The sequence below is a fragment of the Lutra lutra genome, chromosome 3, assembly GCF_902655055.1.
Source record: "Lutra lutra chromosome 3, mLutLut1.2, whole genome shotgun sequence".
Taxonomy (NCBI): Eukaryota; Metazoa; Chordata; class Mammalia; order Carnivora; family Mustelidae; genus Lutra; species Lutra lutra.
In genome coordinates, this window is record NC_062280.1 from 63,381,566 (window position 1) to 63,402,183 (window position 20,618).

Consider the following 20,618-nt stretch of genomic DNA (forward strand, 5'->3'; position numbering starts at 1 on the left):
GATATTGTACAATCAGCTAGGATTACAGTGAAGAAAAACAAAGTGCTTTCAGATCATAAAAGAAATGATTATCACGAGGAAAGAGAAGTGACTGTTGGATTTAAAAGGCAACCAGAGAAAAATACAAACAAAACTAAATATAAAACATCAGCACCTTACCCCAGAGGATGTTAAAATCACAAAGAAGAATTTCCAAAGGAAATACAATAAACTCACAGATGAAAAAGCATTTACACAAACCATTTTAGGATGTACACTTTGCTAAATGAGCTGCAAAATAAGAAAAAGAAACTGATTCATTGTAGAAGTGCATTATCTGAAGAGTACACAGTGTCCAGAAATTCTGTTGGTTCTTTCATAAGAATCAATGTGAGGTTTGCATTAGTAAAGATGGTGAAGTTGTTTTATAAGAAGGAAGAGGAGGAGGAGGAGGAAGAGGAGGAGGGGGAGGAGGGGGGAAAAGAAGGAGAACTAGTATCAATCCAAGAAGCAAAAGGGACTGTCAACCATGTTTGTTTCCAAATGTGGAGAGGGCTTCTTGCAATATAATAAAGTGCCTTCTTTTTCCTTCAACTAAGATACAAAAGTTAAAATTCTCCAGTACTCCTGAAAAGAGATGGTTCTGTAAATGATGTACTTTTTAAATACCGTTCAATAGATTTTGTTGAAATTTAGTTCATGAAAAAGTTGCCAGAGGGGAGGGCAAAATGCGTGAGGAGGAGCAGGAGGCACAGGCTTCCAGTTACAGAACGAAAAAGTCGTGGGGATAAAAGTCACAGTATTGGGAGTATTGTCAATGGCATTCTCACAGTGCTGTATGGCGACAGATGGGAGCTACACTTGTCGTGAGCATGGTATAGACTTGTCCAACCACTGTGCTGGAGACCTGAAGCTAATTAACATTGTGCGTCAACTGTTCTTCAGTATTTAAAAAAAAAAAAAAAAAGTAGGGTGCCTTGGTGGCTCAGTTGGTTAAGCAATTGCCTTCCTTTCAGGTGATGATCTTGGAGTCCCAGGATCAAAACCCCACATCAGGCTCCCTGCTCAGTGGAGAGTCTGCTTCTCCCTCTGATCCTCCCCCCTTCATGCTCTCATTCTCTCTCTCTCTCTCAAATAAATAAATAAAATCTTTTAAAAAAAGAGTAAAAGTTGCAGTTCTATTTTTCATGAGGTAAGTGACAGCAGGCACAGCAGTTAGTTGTGCAAAGTCTTGCCACTGTTTTGTTTCATGAACACTTGTGTCAAAATTTGTAACAGTGTTTCTTATCCCACCATACCGGATATAAATGTTATCCTCCTATTAGTAACAGGTATCACTGCAATAATCATGAGTCCTTCAGAGGAGACATGTTGAGTGTTAGAACGCTTCTTTAGTGGGAAGCTGAGAAAGGGCCACAGCTTTAAATATCTCCCTCAGGAGCTTGTGATAGGACATCACAAGAGGTGTAAGCCCTCCATCACAAGGGGTGTAAGCCTCTTCCCCATCTGAGAATCACTAATCTTCTCAAAGTTTTATAAACTCCTTAAGAATAACTTTTCCCCCTTAAGAATAACTGATTTCTTTTTTTTTAAAGATTGTATTCATTTATTCATAAGAGATACACAAAGAGAGAGAGAAATTGAGAGAGAGAGACATGGAGAAGCAGACTCCCATCTGAGCAGGGAGCCTGATTCGAAACTTGATTCTAGGATCCTGGGATCATGACCTGAGTCAAAGACAGATGCTTAATGACTGAGCCACCCAGGCTTCCCAGAATAACTGATCTTTTTTTTTTTTTTTTTTTTTTGACAGAGAGAGATCACAAGTAGACGGAGAGGAAGGCAGAGAGAGAGAGAGAGAGAGGGAAGCAGGCTTCTTGCTGAGCAGAGAGCCCGATGTGGGACTCGATCCCAGGACCCTGAGATCATGACCTGAGCCGAAGGCAGCGGCTTAACCCACTGAGCCACCCAGGCGCCCCAGAATAACTGATCTTTGAATGAAGATAAAGAATTTGTGTTTTTCCTCCATGCTAAATCAGCAAGTTTCCAAAACATGGTGTGTATATGCTGGATTCCCCAAAGGAATTCACTATCCTACATTTGGTAGGGCTTGCACTTTGAGATCATATATATATATTTATATTATATATGATATTGATATGATATTAAATATATATATAAATTTTATATATAAAATTTTGTTTGTTTTTGTTTTTTTCCTTGTAGTAATGAAAGATTTCTACCTATCCATCCCTTTATTGTGATCACCAGCAGAAGGAAGTTGTCTGGGGTTAAGGGTATAGACAGGCCATGGGATAGAATGAAGTTTCACTTTGGCTGATCTGCTCAGCAATTCTAACCCAAACTAATAAACCAGAGATCAAAGTCTTATGATAAATAAACCAGTAATATTAATGGTAACCTCAGTTTTAAGTAAGCTACCTGGGCCTTTCACTCAGATGTGTACATCTCAGGAAGATGAAGGAAGAGGTCAGGCAAGCCTTGGCTGTGACAATATTCACTAGCATGACTCGCGCCTGAAACAATTAGCTTCAGTAGCCACATAAGTCTCTAAGTGCTTAATGACTATTTTTCCATCCCAATGATTGGAAAAACTACATAAAAAAAGTAATCTCCTTATACACCGGCATTGCAGCCCACCACTTGATTCTGTACTAGGCATCATCTTTCTCTTCAGGATCAAAGCATTCCTTCTCCCAGCTGCCAGGATGTTGGCTCCTGGTGGCTCACAATCCCTTTTTTAGGAATTCTCCTTGGCCAAAGGTTGTACTCCTTCCTGGAGTCGGGGGAGGCATAGCCCGCACTCAGTGCAGGACCAAGAGGAGGCTGGAGCAAGTGGGGAGCTGGCCTTGCCACAGAACTCAGTGATCAAGAGAAATAATATTTTCATGCACTATTTTTAAAAATAAAAAATATAAAGAATCCACCATGATCAAATATCACAGTTTTAAATTAAGGCAGCGTTGGTAATAACCAATTTCTCTTTCGGCCTGAGGCTCCAATAGGGCTCCACACAGCGCTCTTACTGATCCCACCTTTACTTAATATTTTGCCTATTTTGTTCATTGTGGATGTTGTATTAATTTAGATTTCTAACAATAGTGCATAGAATATTTATCCTGGTTCCTGAGCCTTTTGGCACCTCTAAATTTTGTCCTTGAGCCGAGTGCCTCCTTTACCTCGCTCTAATCCAAGCCCTGGCAGGTGGTACAATTGCTTGGCTCATTTGCCCTACAGAGGGACAATGCTGAAGGGCCGTTCGAGCAACAGAGTCCCTCTGGGACTGGCTGAAGGCTTTCTTGTGACTTCATTGCAGTCCAATCCTGCTTTCCTCATTCTCTTCCTAGTGTTATGCCAAAGAAGACCCCCTTGGGCAAGTCTCTGTGTGTGTGTTTCCCCTAAAACATCGCCATAGAGAGAAGTGAAAATCAAAACTCAGAGAAGCTGTGGGAGTTGCCCAGGTTCTCAGAGCTCCTAAGTGGTGGAGATGAGAACCCAGGTGTGTCTAACTTGAAGCCAGTGCTCCTCTTTGTAACACCCTGTAGCCTAAGACCAGAATTTGGAATTACAGTTAAATAAGCCAAAGGTCAAACCCAGATACCAACAATCCCCATGCAGTGACCTAATAGTGAACTGGAAATCAGGATCTCTGATTTCCAGGAAGTAAGTCTCTAATTATGTCAGATCCTGTAGCAGACAAAAAGATGCCTGCCCTCCCTCTCCCCCCAACAAAGATATCTACCTCCTAAACCCTAGAACCTAAGAATATGTGAACTGACATGGGAAAATGGATTTTTTCAGATGTGATTAAGTTAAGTGTCTTGAGATGGGCAAATTATACTGCATTTCCCGATGGGCCCAATATAAGCGCAAGGGGTCTTCTTGGGGAAAGAGTTGTGATGATAGAAGCAGAGGTCAGAGAGTTGTGACCATGAGCCAAACAATGCAGGCATCCTCTAGCATCTGGAAGTCAAGGGACAGATTCTCCCGTAGAGCCTCCAAAAGAAACATGGTTCTACCTGACCTTGATTTTAGCCCCATAAGACCCATTTGGACTTCTGACCTCCAGAAGTATGAGAAAATAAGTTCGTACTCTTCCAAGCCTCTCCGTTTGTGGTAATTTGTTCCAGCAGCAATAGGAAAGAAATACAGATCCCAAAGGCAGCATCTTTGCCCTCATATCATGGCCCTGCTCACCACACTCAGAGGTGGAATGAATCCCCAACAGAAATCAGACAGAACCAGCAGAGGAATTTAACAATGACTTCTCAGTTGTGTTATATGAAAAAAAAATTTTTTTAAGAACTTGGATATGTGCAAGGATTGATGATCTTGTTCTGGTTCCAGATGGTCATGTTCTCCTAATGACAGATGGAAGCCCAGGACAGGCAGGCTCATCTCTGAGGAAAAGAAAGAGAAATGATGAATCTAAGAAGGCCAGCAAGATCCAAGATCTCTTCAAAGCATGCTTTTTGCCTTTCAGAGTCTTCATTAATTCTCTTTGAATTGTGAATATTACGTTCCTAATATTTTGCAATGGAACAGCTACCCTTGCTTTTCTTCTCTTTCCTTGTTGCACTTGGGAAGAGTTTAGAGTTGAAGAGTTTTGTGCCTGAAGCAACGATAGACATTTTTGTTGTTCTTGTTGACTAGATTTGGGGTCTCTGCCATCAACTTCGTTATAAAAAGCTGAATATTAAAGAGGTGCCTGTTTGTTTTTTAAGACTCATTATAAGAGAGGACAAAACAGTTCATCTAGAAGCCAAAACGAGAAAATTTGGGGCACCAAGAAATATCTTGAACAGAAACAGAAAACAGTAGGGCTTCACTACAGGTGAGAAAGGGGTCCTGTCATGGGGACAGACAAGAAGAGAGAGGAAAGTACCAGTACTGTGTGTGTGTAAATCAGGGGTGGGACGGGGAGGAAATGGGGCAAGGGGAGGCGGTTATACCTAAGCAGTGGGACCTCGAATAACCTTGCAATAGTATTCTTACCTCAAGTGTGTCCCAGCAAGATGTACCATCACCACCAGTGACCTCACAGGAACAGTCATCACAGGCAAGTGTTGCTGTCATCCAAGTAAGTGTCTCCTGCCTCTGCAGGCTCCCTTAGCTGTATGTCCCTTCGCTTCACCAGAAGATTCCCTTCCATCAGCTAGCATCTTATTTGCAGCCTCCCTGAAGAAATGCTGCCTATCCATTTCCTTAAATTTTGCTTAGTTTCTGCCTAACTTGGTCTTACCTCACACTGCCTATGGACATAATATGAGCCCAAGAAAGGTGGGCTGGGGTCCTGGAAACTTAATGGGATGGCACAGCAAAAAATCCTTGGGAGCTATGCAGAACCAGTCTAATTTGTTATCCTGCTCTATCTCCCCACCTCCCTCCACCCCCCACCCCCTGCACCACCACCAGTATGTCTTTCACATGAGATGGGATAATGTTTAAAGGCCTCCTTTTACCTGATAATAAAATAACACGTAAATATAAGGGCCATCCTACACAGAAGGAATATGCAGGTCAAAGGTTTGTTATAGATCACATATTCTTTGAAATAACTTACTAATCAGCACGGAGGAACACTGGTCATTAGGGCTGCTTTCCCCCTGATGTGGAAAAGCATTGGCCTGTGCAGTTACAGAGTCACTGAGACTCTCAGCAAGGCAGCTCCCCCACTCCACCCCCAAACTCCTAGTCAGCATTGAGGTGGTGCATAGTTTGGGACATTCTCGATTGTGTTTTTTTAGACATCTGGTAGCAAGAAACCAGATGGAAGCATTATGATTTTGAACAAATGATTTACTATGTTAAAAATTATTTATCAGTGAAACTTGAGGGATTTCACTGAAGCGTGTGCTTTTTTACATAGATGGCCAGCCATGCTAGGGCCTGAGTGCCTTTGAAAATACATATATTGTATTCAATACTAAGGAGGGAGACGTGCAAAAAGGTCAGAGGGCATGCTCCTAGTGGAGACTTTGGGCTGCCTGCCCAGAGCTCTCTGAACCACAGAGGGAGGTTTGGGCAGCTGGTTTCACTGGGCGGCCTCTCTCGTGGCCAGAGTGGGAGAGAGGTGGGACCAAGGGACTGTACGTCCATTCCTGCCTGTGGCTAAACCTGAGCATGGGAGCAGGGAAATGTCCGTGAGAAATGGAGAAGGGCACGTCTGTCCTGTTTGAGGTTCTCCTCTTGCCTGGCCCAGAAGGTGTCTGTGGTGAGCTTTTGTTGAATGCCTTGAATTAGTAAATGGCTGATAGAAAGATGAATACAGAATGCAGAAAACAGCGGAGGAAAAGGGGAAGAATCCTGCCCGCATTCCAGTTCGTGGTTCCAGTTCCTTCCTGCCTCCTAGCCCCAGGGGCCCTTTGTAGCCCTCCACGATGTCCTAAGAACCTGATGTGTGACTTGGGCCATTCCATGTTGGTGTCTGTTACTTGCAAATTGTAATCAGTAATTATAATGGGGACTTTGGAGTCTCTTTTGAGACAAATATGAAAAAAAATCCCAGGACTTATTCTCTTTATGTAAGTGTATGTTTATATGAGTGTATGTGTGTGCATGTGCATGTATATAGAGTATCATGTACATATATAGATCTCCAAATGAGCTGGATAAATCAATCAGTGTCCCTGACCTCTCTTCCTTATATATGCAATGAAGCGATTAGACTAAATGATCTGCATTTTTAAGAGGTAATGCTTTCTAGGAATTATGCCAATGATTTGTATAGAAGATATAATGTTGCCAGAAAACAGTGCCCAAGATAGGCACTCAGGAAATTCTTGCACTTTCCCTCTTGTGTCATTGCTGAAACCAGTTTGGCAGCTCTTCTGCAAGTGCATTCAGAGGTGGTCGCCCACTACGTGAACTTCCTCCAGAACTTCGGTCTGATGAAAGGGTGACTGAGGCTGCTGGTAACACCAGTTTGGGCAGAGGGCAAATCTGGTTGGAAAACAGCAGCTTTCCCCTGACCTGGTCCTGAAGGCAGACCCCAGGCTGTGCCGTGTCGTGCCGTAGGCATGAAGGATCCGTGACAATGACATACCAAACTGGAATGTCTGCAAGGGTTGGGGGATAAGCTGCAGGCATCACTCACACGGGGCTGCCTCTTTCCGGCTGGGACCTCGGGATCCCTCTGGCGTTGAGCACCATGCAGGGCCCGTACCCTGTATACGGTAAGTGCCCGGGGGTTGATGGGACCAGGTCCATAGTGACAGCCAGGTCGCTGTACATACATTTTCTCCTTTTACACTGTCAACAATCTCCTTTTTAGGCCCATTTCAAATGTTAAGAAGGAAAGACTTCAAGAACTTAAGCAGCTTGTCCCAAATCCCACCTCTAGCAAGTGGCAGAGGACAAAAGCCAGGCTGTCTGACTCCAGTGCCTGCTGCGCTCTCCTGCCTCCCCCTTCTCAGCCACAATTGGAGGCAAGTGAGAAGGGCACAAGGCATTTGGTTCTCTACCTGATTTAGCTAGCAATCATGAAGACTCTCCATTAAATAATATTGATCTGAGCCATCACGTTCTCCTGAATAGCACTGTCTGCCTGGAAAATAAAGTTAGGGGATCGTAAATGGTTCAAAAGCTTGCCCATCAATATTTTCACCACGTGAAAATAGCATGCATTTCAAGCTGTTATTTTTACTTTGTATTTTCCAAATGTCTGAAAGGGCAGCGTATCTTCTAGAATACTCTTTTCTACATGTCTCAGCTGTCCATGTGGGTTTTACTGGCATGCATTATTGTTCCTTCTTTCTCCTATATGCCTTCAGTTAGGGCAATTCTGCCACCCACTGAAGTTCAGTTCTAAAAAGCTAATAGCTTTGGCAAAACAGCAGAGGGGTTAGGTTTTTTTTATTTTTTTCACGTTAGTGTGGAGAAAAGGGAACGGAACAGGTTCTTCCCAGATGCCGGATTTCCAGTCAGCCTGCTGCATGAATCCCTGCTTGAACACATTTCAGCCATCCTGTGCCTGAGGAGAAAACCACCACTCCCGCCTGCGTCGCTATGGTAACCGATGCTCCGCAGGCACTGGCAGTTTCATTTAACATAACTGGCTTTTAGAACTTGAGGGGAAAGTATGCTTTCATGTAAGAGAAAGGGAAAGGCGAGTGGTTTAATTAATGTGTCTCAATTTAACATAGGGATACAGGTCACTTCCACTGTTTGACCATAGCGTGTGTAACTCTGTTTTATATCTGTATCAGATCTAAGGCATCAAAGGATGGACTAGGTCTCTCATCATGTGTGAAGTGTACAAAGTGGGCCGAAAAGCAGGGACGGGTTGTGTTGGACCCTTTGCAAAAGGTTTTTCACTTTATAAAACCATCTCGGCTTGAGAGTGTATAGAAGAATTGTTTCCTCTTCTCGCATCCACAAAGGAGGCCTGAGAGATGGGTTGCTAGGCAACCTCACACCGAAGACTGGGGTGCTTTGAAATTAACATAGCTGACCTCCCCGTCAGCTCTGCAGCTCTGCTATTCAAAACCATTTTGTGAGGCTGCAGGACTCAAGAAAATAGCTATAAAATGTAAATATGAAAATAAAGACTAAGGGAAATACATCTAACTTTTTTCCAGCAAAGACGAGGATTCTCTCAATGAACAAGGCAACAGTATGAAAGGGCAGGTTGAGGGGAAAACGGTATTAGTGGCTGTAAATCTAGAAACTTGTACCTTGAATAATCTAGGAAGCAAATTTTCCTATGATTTTAGAGATGTTTATAACCGCCATGTAAACTATGATAGCAAAGGTTCTGAAAATACGTGAGGGCAAACAGAAATCAGTTTATGATAATAAGATCAGCTACATATTTTTTTTTTAAAGATTTTATTTATTTGACAGAGAGAGATCACAAGTAGACAGAGAGGCAGGCAGAAAGAGGGAGGGAAGCAGGCTCCCCGCTGAGCAGAGAGCCCGATGCGGGACTCAATCCCAGGACCCCAAGATCATGACCTGAGCCGAAGGCAGCGGCTTAACACACTGAGCCACCCAGGCGCCCCCAGCTACATATTTTTAACAAAAAAGCTCAACTCTCAGTCCTCAGCACGTGATGTTTTGCTTAAGCTCCAGAGTCTCCTATTCTCCTTCCTGCCACCACATCATTAATATGACACTGGTTGGTGTAGGAAGGGATGGCATTTATTTTGCAAGGAAATGAATATTTGGAGGGAGATTGCAAAGCTGGTTTCTGGAGCAAAGCATACACTCTTGTCAGCAGTAAATTATTTAGTTTGACTTTTAAAATACCTCATACCACTGTAAAATGCTTATGGCAACACTTTAAGATAGGATGTTAAGTTTATCAACATTAAAATCAATCAAAATTGGTGCTGATAAGGTGGGGGACAGCAAACAAATCTTGAGGTCTTTTGGTGGGCTTGTTTTTTGTCCTGAGTGTTGGGTGAAGCAATTCTGAAACTATTTTAGATGGATTATAGGATTGGAGAAATGAACAAATACGCGGAGGTTGTTAGGACTCAGGGTCTCACTGTGGAAGAAGGGAGATACAAACGAAGACTGGCAGAAAGCAAGAAAGAACCCAAGGTGATAAATTGGAATTGGAGAAATGGATGTAGTTTTGTGATTTCTACAATGTGTGTATGTGTGCATATATTCATGTGTGCATTCATGTGTGTGTGCGCACGTATGTGTATACGTGTACCTGTGCACATGCATGCATGCTTTTTGCTTGCTTAAAGTGTCTACATTTCTTTTTAAAAGATTTATTTATTTATTTATTTGAGAAAGAGAGAGAGTGAACGAGGGGAGAGGGAGAGAATCTCAAACAGACATTCTGCTGAGGCAGAGCCTGACACAGGGCTCTGTCTCATGACCCTGAGATTGTGACCTGACCTGAAGTGATACTTCACTGTGTCCCTCAGGCACCCCTCAGTGTTTAGAAGCAATGCACCCTAGTAGCAATCAGCACTTTAGCAGTAAGGTCTTCTTCTCTAACACCATCCCCTCACTAAAGGGAACCAGGGCTCCCTGGAGAGACTGCTGATTGCAGGGCTAGGGAAGGGTCATTAGAATTCAACCTAAGACATTTTGTTGTGCTAAAAAGTGGGGAAGTACTCAAAAAGAAAAAAAAAAATATGATGGGGGCTGTCACAAGGTCACGGGAGCCAGCTTAACGCAGCTCCTGCTGGCCGCATCTGAAACAATTTGAGCACCAAAATGAGGACATTAATGACTTATGAGTCATGGGGGGGGATTCATAAATCCATAATGATTAATTCATAAAAAGTAAAAAATAAATAAGAAGGGGAGGGGCTCTTGCGTACAGTAAAATACTGAGGGCTGACTGGTTGGTACATGTGGAGAATGTGCTGATGATGACAGACTAGACTGTCTTTTATAACCATCATGGTAAAGAAGAGATCAGGCAAGAATCAGCCTAATCAAGGGGATATTTTTGAAGAAGAGTAGACTATTTGTATCATCAAAAAGTGTCTCCTCACAGATTGGTTACTAGTTACAAGGGAAAAAACGAACAACTCCAGAGTGGGAAAACTTGCCTGGGTAATCAAAATTAATGTCACTAACCAGGACAGATGGACACTGTGTGCTTCCAGAGGATACCCTAAGGACAAGGCATTACTTATATAGTATTATGGTCAGGTATGCGCAATGTAAATCTAACCATGAAGAGATATCAGACAGTTCCCAAAGGAGGAACAACTCTACAATAAAGCAAAGGGCTTAATGACTGTATCCTTCAGACATGGCTGTGTTACAAAAGACAGAGGAAGGCTGTGGGAGTTGCCCCAGTTCTAAACAAGACTAAAGAGACATGACAAGCAATGCAGTCCCTGATCCCAGAGTGGAACTGGACTGGAGGAAAAGGATGCTGTGGGATAAAAGACATTATGGGATCAACTGGCAGTAGCGTGGGAGATTAAAAGTATTGTATCCGGGGGCGCCTAGGTGGCTCAGTGGGTTAAAGCCTCTGCCTTTAACTCCGGTCATGATCCCAGAGTCCTGCGATCGAGCCCCACATCGGGCTCTATGCTCAGCAGGGAGCCTGCTTCCTCCTCTATCTCTCTCTGCCTGCCTCTCTGCCTACTGTGATCTCTGTCTGTCAAATAAATAAAATCTTTAAAAAAAAAATAAAAGTATTGTATCGGTGTTAAATTTACTCACACTCACAACTATACTGTGATTGGAGGAGATCCCCGTTCTTGGGAAATAAACAAGAAAGTGCTTAGGACGGGGCATGCATAATATATGCAACTTACTCTCAAAATGCTCAGAAAAAAATCCTAGATATGGGTATGAATATATAAGTGTGTGTGCATAAACATATATGTAAACATACACAACCACACAGGGAAGGCACACAGAATGGAGCCTTAAGGTAAGACAATGGCAATATTTTTATATCTGGGTAAACAGCAGGGAGTAGTCTTTGTACTTTTCTTATTCATGCAACTTTAGTAAGTCCGAAAAGATTTCCAAATGAAAAGTTAAAGTCAACCAAAAAAGAAAAAAAATTCTCTTTTTGTGAAAACAAAAACAATTTGTACTGGAACTAAAATAATGAATATTTGACATTCTAAGAAATCTATGAAAACAACAATAACCCAACACATACAAAAAGATAGGACACGATAACTTAGAGTTATGTGTTTTGCACAGAGAAGGGCTAGCAGGATCCAGACACACCCCGTTTGTAACATTTCCTCCTCTTGCCTCTTTGTGGGGCATATGGTCAATCATTTTAACTTTACTCTTGGGTGTTCTCAAAATCCTGGACTTTCCCAATTCCCAAATTCCCCTCTAAATGTCCTCTGCAATTTGTGACTTAAGTCAACGTGAAAAATTGGCCAGACGTTTTTCAAGAAATTATATGCAGGGGAGAAGTTTTTATTCATTAATTAGAGCAATTTCAAATATTTAACTTAAACTGTTTGAAAAGAGCATTTATATAACTGCTTAGCATTTTAGCACATTTTTTTTTCCTTCAAAGTTTTTAAACTTAGTGTGTTTTTCAAAGAAAGTTTAATCTCTAACTGGGGAGCAGGAGCTTTTAACCTGACCCAATATAAGTGAGGATACTTCCCAGCTCTGTTTGATTCAAAAAAAATTTTTTTTAATCTTCGTACATCATTTACGCATTAGAAATAAAAGTAGCCTGCCTTTGGTGGAAACTGAAATAGTAATTACCTTCTTAAAATACTCCCCCCCGCCTTTTTTAAAAACAGAATTTCTTTTATGTTGCCAAAACAATTTGTTTGAAGAAGGATAAAAATAACATGCACACTATTTGAAAACAGTTTGGTTTAAAGATTGCCATAGCTTCTAAGGTTATACCACTCGGAAGGAAGACATTTAGAACCTGCTCATTACTCGGCTTTCATTTATGGGATCAAATTGCTTTTGTGGGCATGGTGCCAGATTCATTTATGTGCACTGTAAGGCAGATTGTAGAGGGAAGCATTTTTCTAGGAAACATCTGGCCCTTAAGAAGAGTATTCAAAGGTGGGTAGCACTTTTTTCTGCCCATAACTATGATTTATTATGTTACAGTAACCCCCCTCTAATCTGGCAGACTCCCAGCAACCACAACCAGGAACCTGGAAGTAACTGAAAAATACTTCAGAGCCCAAGGAAATCAGAGGCCCCCAAATTCCACACATATGAAGGAGTGGTACTGCATTTAGGTCAAAGTCCACTTTATTTATTACAAAAGTATTGAAGCCATTGAGCATAAGGGCTCCTGAGGCCACCTTTGTATGTCAGGCTTTTTTTCTGCACTTGGTTCTGACACTATCCTTACAAAAATCCCACATCCCTGCAAACTCAAATTCTTCTAAATGCCCCCAGAACCTCACCCTTTTCCTATTCCAGTTTTTCCCTCTTCTCTTTCTTGTATCTTCAAAAATCTGTTGGCTTTAAATATTCTGTAACTATTTCAAGATGCTCAAGTAGCTCCTATCTTAGAAAACAGAAAAACAAAGCAAGACCCTTGTCCAATGGCTCTGCAGCCAGTACACGCCCATACCCTTACCCTCAGGTAAGCTTATACCTCAGCTCTGTATCTAAACATTTTCCTATGCTGACTGCTGTCTGTAGTCCCTCACCTTCCATTCACAGGGCTGTTACTAACCCACAAGGAATCTGTGTTCAGATTAGAAGAGGGGGGTCCTCTTCCTCCAAAGGTGGGAGGGGGATTGTAGGGCCTATCTGGGTGCTGGATTTCAGCTTCCACCCACTCCCGCCTCAGCGGGGTCACAAACTACACAACCACGCTTTGGCGCCCAGTGTGATTTCAGTTATTTCCATAGGTTTCTTATTAAATTTGGAAGGGTCATCACTAAAACTCTATTAGAATATGAGCTAAAAGTGCAGAGAACTGGCTTTGCTTTCAATTTTTCTGTAGTTGCGAGATTGTGCTCTTAACCAATTCTGACAAGCAAAACTTCTAGCCTCCTTGGTAACCTCATGTTCTCCTATTATCATGGCTATTACCACTTCTGTTAACATTTCCCAGCAGAGTCTTTTTCTATCTTCCACATCCTGAATCTTTTCCTCTGACAAGTGAAATAAACCAGATTACATTTTGCATAAACAATTAGTAGTAAAGTATGGGTGTTAAGTTGAAAGAATGTTAGCTTTTGTTTATTTTTTCCTACTCATCTTTGCTCAGCTAAACAACTTTAAACAGTCAGCAAGAAGCAAGTTTTGAGAATGTTACTCTTTAAAAAAATTATACATATATATGTATTTAACGTATATGTTCATTGCAGTTAACTTGTAAAATAAGTAAATTTCTGATTATTTCAGCACTCAGATATAACAAGTTAAAAATTGGGTTAATATATTTTTTCTTTGTTAAAGATTTATTTATTTGAGTGAGAGCATAAGTGGGGTGGGTGGGGGGGCAGAGGGAAAGGGAGAGGCAGAGTCCCCACTAAGCAGGGAGCCTGACATGGGGCGCTCGACCCCAGGATCTTGGGATCATGACTTGAGCCGAAGGCAGAAGCTTAACCAACTGAGCCACCCAAGCGCCCCTCCAAAATTGGGTTAGTTTCATTTGGTTTTATATGTATTAATATCTACATATCTATTTTTCTGCGTTAATATTTTATATGGAGTTATGTTTCCTGCTATTTTGCTTATTATTTTGTGAAAATTTTGGCAGTTAAAAATCTTTGAAAGTTTTAAAAAACACATAAAAACATCTTTGAAAATAGTTTTTGATGACCACACAGTATTCCATTATTGGGCAATGTATTTGACCACTTCTTTTATGTTGAATGTTTTGGTAACAATAAACAAAAAAACAACCTTTTTGCTGTTATTCTTTAACTGAAAAACTTGGAGAAATTTCTGAATACCTCCTATGAAAAACTTCTCTAAGTGCGATTACTCAAAGAAGGACAAGCTCTTACTTCAGACTGCCAAAATGCCCTTTAGGAAGGTTGACTACCCTGTGCCAGCAGAGTGTGAACGTGCCAGCTTCCTTGCAACTTTGCAAATCTTTCATTTATTACTTTATCAGCACTAGCACTGCTGTTTAATCCTATTATAAGGCTAGTCACTTGTCTCCAATCCCAAACCGGAAGTTGCTGTCAGTCTTAATTGGCCATTTGGTTTCCACACTGACTCTACTACCTACTTGGACTGTAATGCAAAATTCAACGGAGCTTCCTCACCTGTGCATGCAGGAAACCCTTCCAGAATTGCTCTGGGTTCTTAACTTCTAGGGAAGAAGACTATTTCTTCTTGGGATCCAGTTCATCATACTAGCTAGCTTAAGGTCAAAGTGCATTAAATGAGTAACTGCTTCCTTACCATGAGGAGATGGTATTCTGATCCCAGAAGGATAGAAAATTGGCATGTTGTGATCCTCTGCTCTCTGCTCCTATGTTCTCCTCAGCGCAGCCCCCAGACTCCCATTTCACTGGATTCCTTCAACTAGCAGTCCAGAGCAGTCTGAGTTCCTGCTTTCCTAGACGTGTGATCTTGGGTATGTCACATAAGGCTTCATCATAAACCATGCCTCCCTCAGTGAACAGGAAACATCAGAGGCTGATTGAGTGCTAAACAGAGTTTTAAAAGGGTGACATGATATAGCATGACAGGCTGGCTACTTTACACTCTGGGGCTGGACATGGACATGGCCTCTGAGGAGGTGACAATAAACTGATACCTGAAAGAAAGAAAGAATAAGCCTAGAGTGGGAAGCTTGGAGACAGGAAGCAGGGTAATGGAGAGGAGAGCAGGGAGAGAGTCCCAGGTTAGAGGGGGCTAGAGCAAAGGCAGAGAAGGATGAAAAGAGATTCTGCAAGTAAAGTGTATAGCAGTGTTTGGTGGGGGAGGGGAGAGGACAGGAAAAAAGAGGAAAGGGTCGGGGAAAAGAGAAGGGGTCGGGTGGGGAGGAGGGCGAGCATGAATGAGAACCCAGAATCCCGTATGGCTGAGCATTCTTGGGGAGCCCACTTGTCCTCTTTATCTCACCTTGGGCTTCATTATTTTCTCTTCAGTGGAGGTTTTTCTCAGTTGCAGTTACTACTTGGCCCTATTCCACTTTAAATAAACAAGGAGAGCCACTATCCATGAAGAGCCTAAGTGAGTCAGATTCATTATTAGGTTTTATGTATGTTCCCTCATTTAATCCTTACAACCACCTGAGGCAGATTATCCTTAAATGCTTCTTTATGGATGAGAAAACAGGTCAGAGAACCTACATAACTTGAGAAAGGTTAAACATCTAGCAAGTGGTAGAGCCAAATTGAAACCCAGGCTGGTCTGACTTCAAATCCACATACTTAACTGCTACACTACACTACTCCACAACCAGACTTCCCTACAGTAAGTCTGTAATTTCACATTTGTAAGAACTGCTCATTCCACTCAGTCGATCTTGTTCCTCATTACTCGGCTATCTCTGTGACAGAACACTTAGTTTCTTCTGTTAGCCAGGTGTAGACAAGAGAATTTTTTCTTATAAACACAATCTCTCTTACTGATGCAAAATGTCTTAATATAGGAAACAGGACATGAGCTTTGAAGTTGTCTGGGTCAATATGGCATCCAGATTCTGACACTTTCTCGGTGACCTTGGGCAAATCATTTAGTTGAAATTCCATCCTCCTCATCTGAAAAATAAGAGTATTATTTCTCTGGAGTGTTGAGTGTGAATTAAAAGACATAATGTATTACTTAAATTTCCTAGAATAGTACCTCACAAATGGCAGCTGCAAAATAGTGGTTGCTAAAGAAACAAAACAAACTCCCCATTTTACAGATAGGAAGACTGATTTGGAAGTGTCTTGCTGGAAGAAGAGATGTCCTACTTTCTCTATCCAATTGCCAGGACTCTAGCATTCCATGATTCAAATTCACTGGAACTACTTAAGGTACTCTTATATAATATCCTTAACAATATCCATTCAGGCTGAATTGCAAAGAAAGAGCTAACCTGCTGCAGTTCCAGAATTATAAACAGGGATAATGATACCTATATTCTAGAGTCCTGGTGACCAACTAAAATAAGACATGTGAAAGTGTTCTAACAGATATGAAATGCTTCATAAATGCTCTTAAATATTTTCATGAAATGCTATAAATAAGGTAGGTGAAAAAGAAGAATGATTAGAATTTTATGATTAGAATTTTAGACATAGGGAATTAAAAGGACTTTGGAAAACTGCAGAAGTAGTCAAAAACAAGAGAATATAGCTCAAAAAAAAATAAACATAGGACACTTAAAAGCAACAGGCAACTTAAAAATACTCTATTTATTGGAAATGTAAATGAAACAGTAGACCCTGTTTATGGTACTTTTAAAGACAACAGAAAAAGATGTATACAACAAGTCAGAAATAATGCTAAAATTTGAGTTTATTAAGATTAGGTTAATTTTAACCCAAAAGGCTGAGAACTGCTAAGCCAGAGGGTGGTAGGCACAGTAAGGGAGGTGGCTGCTTTCACAGGGTATGCCTGGTGAGTCCCTGCTGACCAGAACTATTCTGTCACCATTCCCTAGCAGATATTACAGTATCTGAAGTGACATCAAGATAACTAGTCTTCAGGCTAAGGTGAATTATTGCTACAAGAGTTTACCTATTTTAACGGATTTTATATCCAGATTATTTCTTAAGATCACGCTGGCACTGAAAGCAGAAAGAATGAGTTCAACAAAGGGAATGGAAGCTCACATTCTTTACATTTTTCCAAAAAGATTTTTCTAGGAATGTCACATATTCCAAGTACTCATTAACAGTGCAAATTGATTAGGGGGCTTACCCTGTATTTGCAAAACTTACCATGTCTTTTGAGTTCCAAGAACAATACAAACCATAAATTTATAAACTTTTTATTAAAATATACCTTTTCTTTTCATAAATTATTCAAGAAAATTTTCTCAATCCTTTGAAACAGAGAATGTTACAAAAAAAATTTAACAAAGAACAACAGCATTTTAAATATATTTCCTGAAATGAACTTAATATTCCTTAGAAAAGATATTGGATATTTAATTACCTCATATTTAACAAAAGATTCTTTATAGAAATGGGTTATAATCTTTACCACTGAGACACCAAATCTGTTCCGAATCAAGAGAGTCGATCAAATAAACCAGCTCCCACTGCCTTTCTCTGTCGCAAACCCATCCATTTGACTTAGCATTTCTCTCTATATGCAATAGCAGCCTCTGCTGGAGAAATAAAAGTATGCTTCTGTCAAAAGTTTTAGCTCAAATCCATTCTGGACTGTAAGAACTGATTCCTTTCATTTTCTGCATAACCAACAAACGAAATTAAAATACTTTTCAAGGCCTCAAAGATGTACGGGCCTTATCAAGTATATCCTTCCTGATTTTTGGATAAGTTGGATGTGCTTCAAGAACCTGCAAAATCAGAAACAAAAACAAAAAACCAAACAAAAGCATGAGAACTTGTAATTGATTACTGAAAACTGGAGAGCTATAAAACTTACTGGAAATGAGCATTACAGTTGAGATTTCATTGTATTAATATTACAAATATAAACAACATTTCTTAAAGGTGACATCTCAAATGTGACATAACTCATAGTAAACAGTAATTAGATGACAACAATAGAATCCAAATACATGTGAGAAATACAACAAATATAATTACTTCCTTAATAATCAGTTGCAAAAAACAAGTATGCATCAATGATTTTAAATATTTAGAAAATTAGCAAGTCATATGATACTTGAAAGAACCCTTACAGAGTTATTTTTCACCAGGAGTACACATCAGATTTACCTAGAGGGATTTTGGAAACATACAAATTTCTAGGTCTACTGAGTCTAGGGGTGGGGAGATAGACGTTTTTAAAAGAATTCCACAAATGATTCTAATCTATAACATTACGTTAATGCAAAACCTTAACCTTAATGTGAAATACTGCCCCACAGAGAGCTTCAGTAATCAATAGCAATCACCGAAGCCAAGTATTCACTATAATGATGCTGATACAGCACTCTGGGAAAGGAGACATTACATAATTCTCTTCTTAGGAGCTTTTCTTGGAGCTCCTAACAATATTCAATATAATGCCCTATCTGGAACAATGGGGTAATGCCTTATATATCAATGAGACAACGTATATAAAAAAATAAATTCTAGAAGTGCAACTTAAATATTTGTCACCTTAGTAAGGGATCATGTAGTTATGGATCTTACAGAAACGTAACCAAATGACTCCTAAATAACAGAAATACTTCTTATCTCTAATTTATAAATCTGAATTCTCTACCAACCAGACTTGGACATATTCACAAGAACTTCATTCAGAACAGTGGCCTGAAGAATCAGTAGTTTCACTTCACATGCTTCTCCTTCTGTTTTTAATGTGAGAGAAACATTTTATTACTGGAACCCCAATTAAAAACATGTTTGATTTAAATAGACTTTGTCATTTTCTTTTCTTTTCTTTTTTTTTTTTTTTTAAAGATTTTTTATTTTATTTATTTGACAGAGAGAGAGAGAGATCACAAGTAGGCAGACTGGCAGGCAGAGAGAGAGGGGGAAGCAGGCTCCCTGCTAAGCAGAGAGCCCGATGTGGGGCTGGATCCCAGGACCCTGGGACCATGACCTGAGCCGAAGGCAGAGGCTTAACCCACTGAGCCACCCAGGTGCCCCAACTTTGTCATTTTCTAAACTGGGAAGGTGGTAATCTCTTCTAGATGTATTCGATGAGTCGTTTAACCAAAACACAACATCCTCTACCTCTGTTCATGTACATCTTGAGATGAACTAAAAGTAGGACATTCATCAGCCGAAAAATTTAAAGAAATCTAATCTGCAGTGTTACCTGGTGACACACATCAATGGCATCCACATATCTTTTTGCTTTTAAGTAATTAAATGCCAGTTTGTATCCTGTTAAGACAAAAAAAAAACACAAAAAAACCCATAATGATCAGTACTATGTACAGAGCACACCACTAGCACTACCTTTTTTGCCTTCTCCTTTGTTTGCTTACTCACTGGAGAAGTCTAAACGAAGGCTGGTGAACACACTAGGAGAGGGAAATGAGGGAAATGAGGGGCTGATGGAAGGTGGAGCCACATGAAGGTAGAACAGGTACAAAGGAAAATGGAGCCGGAGAAAGGACTGCAGTGAATATCCTGGTGGGTGAGAAGACTGCCATCCTGCGAGAGTAGCTTTTGTAACTTACTAACACTGTCCCATTTATTTCCAATTATAGTACAGACTCATCGCTGGACAGTGAAGGATACCACAGCTATCCATTTATACAGCATGGATTGATTTAGCTCTTAACATGTGAGGCACACTGTTCCTGCAGGCAGGGGGTTTACACTCTATTAGGAAATAAAGGAGGTTACTTAAATAATTGCATGAGTAAATTACACTTTCAAAAGTGAGATAAATGGTATGCAAGAAAGATAGGGGCCAAGACATTTCGAAAAAGAAATGTGGATGGGGAGGGGGCGGGTATCAGGCAATGCTTGCAATCTGAAAGAAGAGGCTTGAACTGGGCCAAGCCAACGGATGCGGAGACACTTTACGGCAGAGGAAACTGCTCAGATAAAAGGCAGTGGTGGGAGCCACAGGAATTGGAAAGACCCAGAGTACAACATGACAGGGCAGAGCAGTTAGGAGAGCCAGCCAGAAGAGGGGAGAGCAGTCGTCAGACATCCCACATCAACCATTCGTAACAATTATCACAAGTACTATATTGAAATGTCATGTTTCAAATACTGATATTTAAAATAAGGTTTTAAGATATTCTTAAAGGATTGCTGTTTTTCTACAAGAATGCCATGAGAGTTAGCCAATAGTAGGAGATAAGAAATTAACAGTGGTATTGTACTCCACAAATGCAATATGATGTATCACTATGTAAAATAATATGTAATTCATAAATTCAGCACTTCACTTTACCTCTTACAAATATAAATTAGGGAAATTTGAATGCTGTTCTTGGGCCCTAATAAAAGTACCAAAGCATTTTTTAAAAAAAATTTCAAACAGGGGCGCCTGGGTGGCTCAGCAGGTTAAAGCCTCTGCCTCCGGCTCAGGTCATGATCTCAGGGTCCTGGGATCGAGCCCCACATCAGGCTCTCTGCTCAGTAGGGAGCCTACTTCCCTTCCTCTCTCTGCCTGCCTCT

The 20,618-nt window shown here is 40.7% G+C and overlaps 2 protein-coding genes across 3 annotated transcripts in view; both read right to left on the reverse strand.

The window, feature by feature from the left end:
- LOC125095498 (sodium channel protein type 3 subunit alpha) overlaps nucleotides 1-20,618 on the reverse strand; it is a 1,188,574-nt gene that overhangs the window by 691,797 nt on the left and 476,159 nt on the right. The gene's annotated exons all lie outside the window — the stretch shown is intronic.
- The window catches only part of TTC21B (tetratricopeptide repeat domain 21B), a 78,769-nt gene continuing 74,879 nt past the window's right edge, over nucleotides 16,729-20,618 (reverse strand). For both annotated transcript variants that reach the window (XM_047721993.1, XM_047721994.1), the window contains 2 exons: nucleotides 19,297-19,364; nucleotides 16,729-17,860 (listed from right to left, as the gene is read on the reverse strand). In XM_047721993.1, coding sequence (XP_047577949.1) covers nucleotides 17,783-17,860; nucleotides 19,297-19,364 — 146 coding nt within the window. In that variant the 3' untranslated portion in view covers nucleotides 16,729-17,782. The remainder of the gene's footprint in view (nucleotides 17,861-19,296; nucleotides 19,365-20,618) is intronic.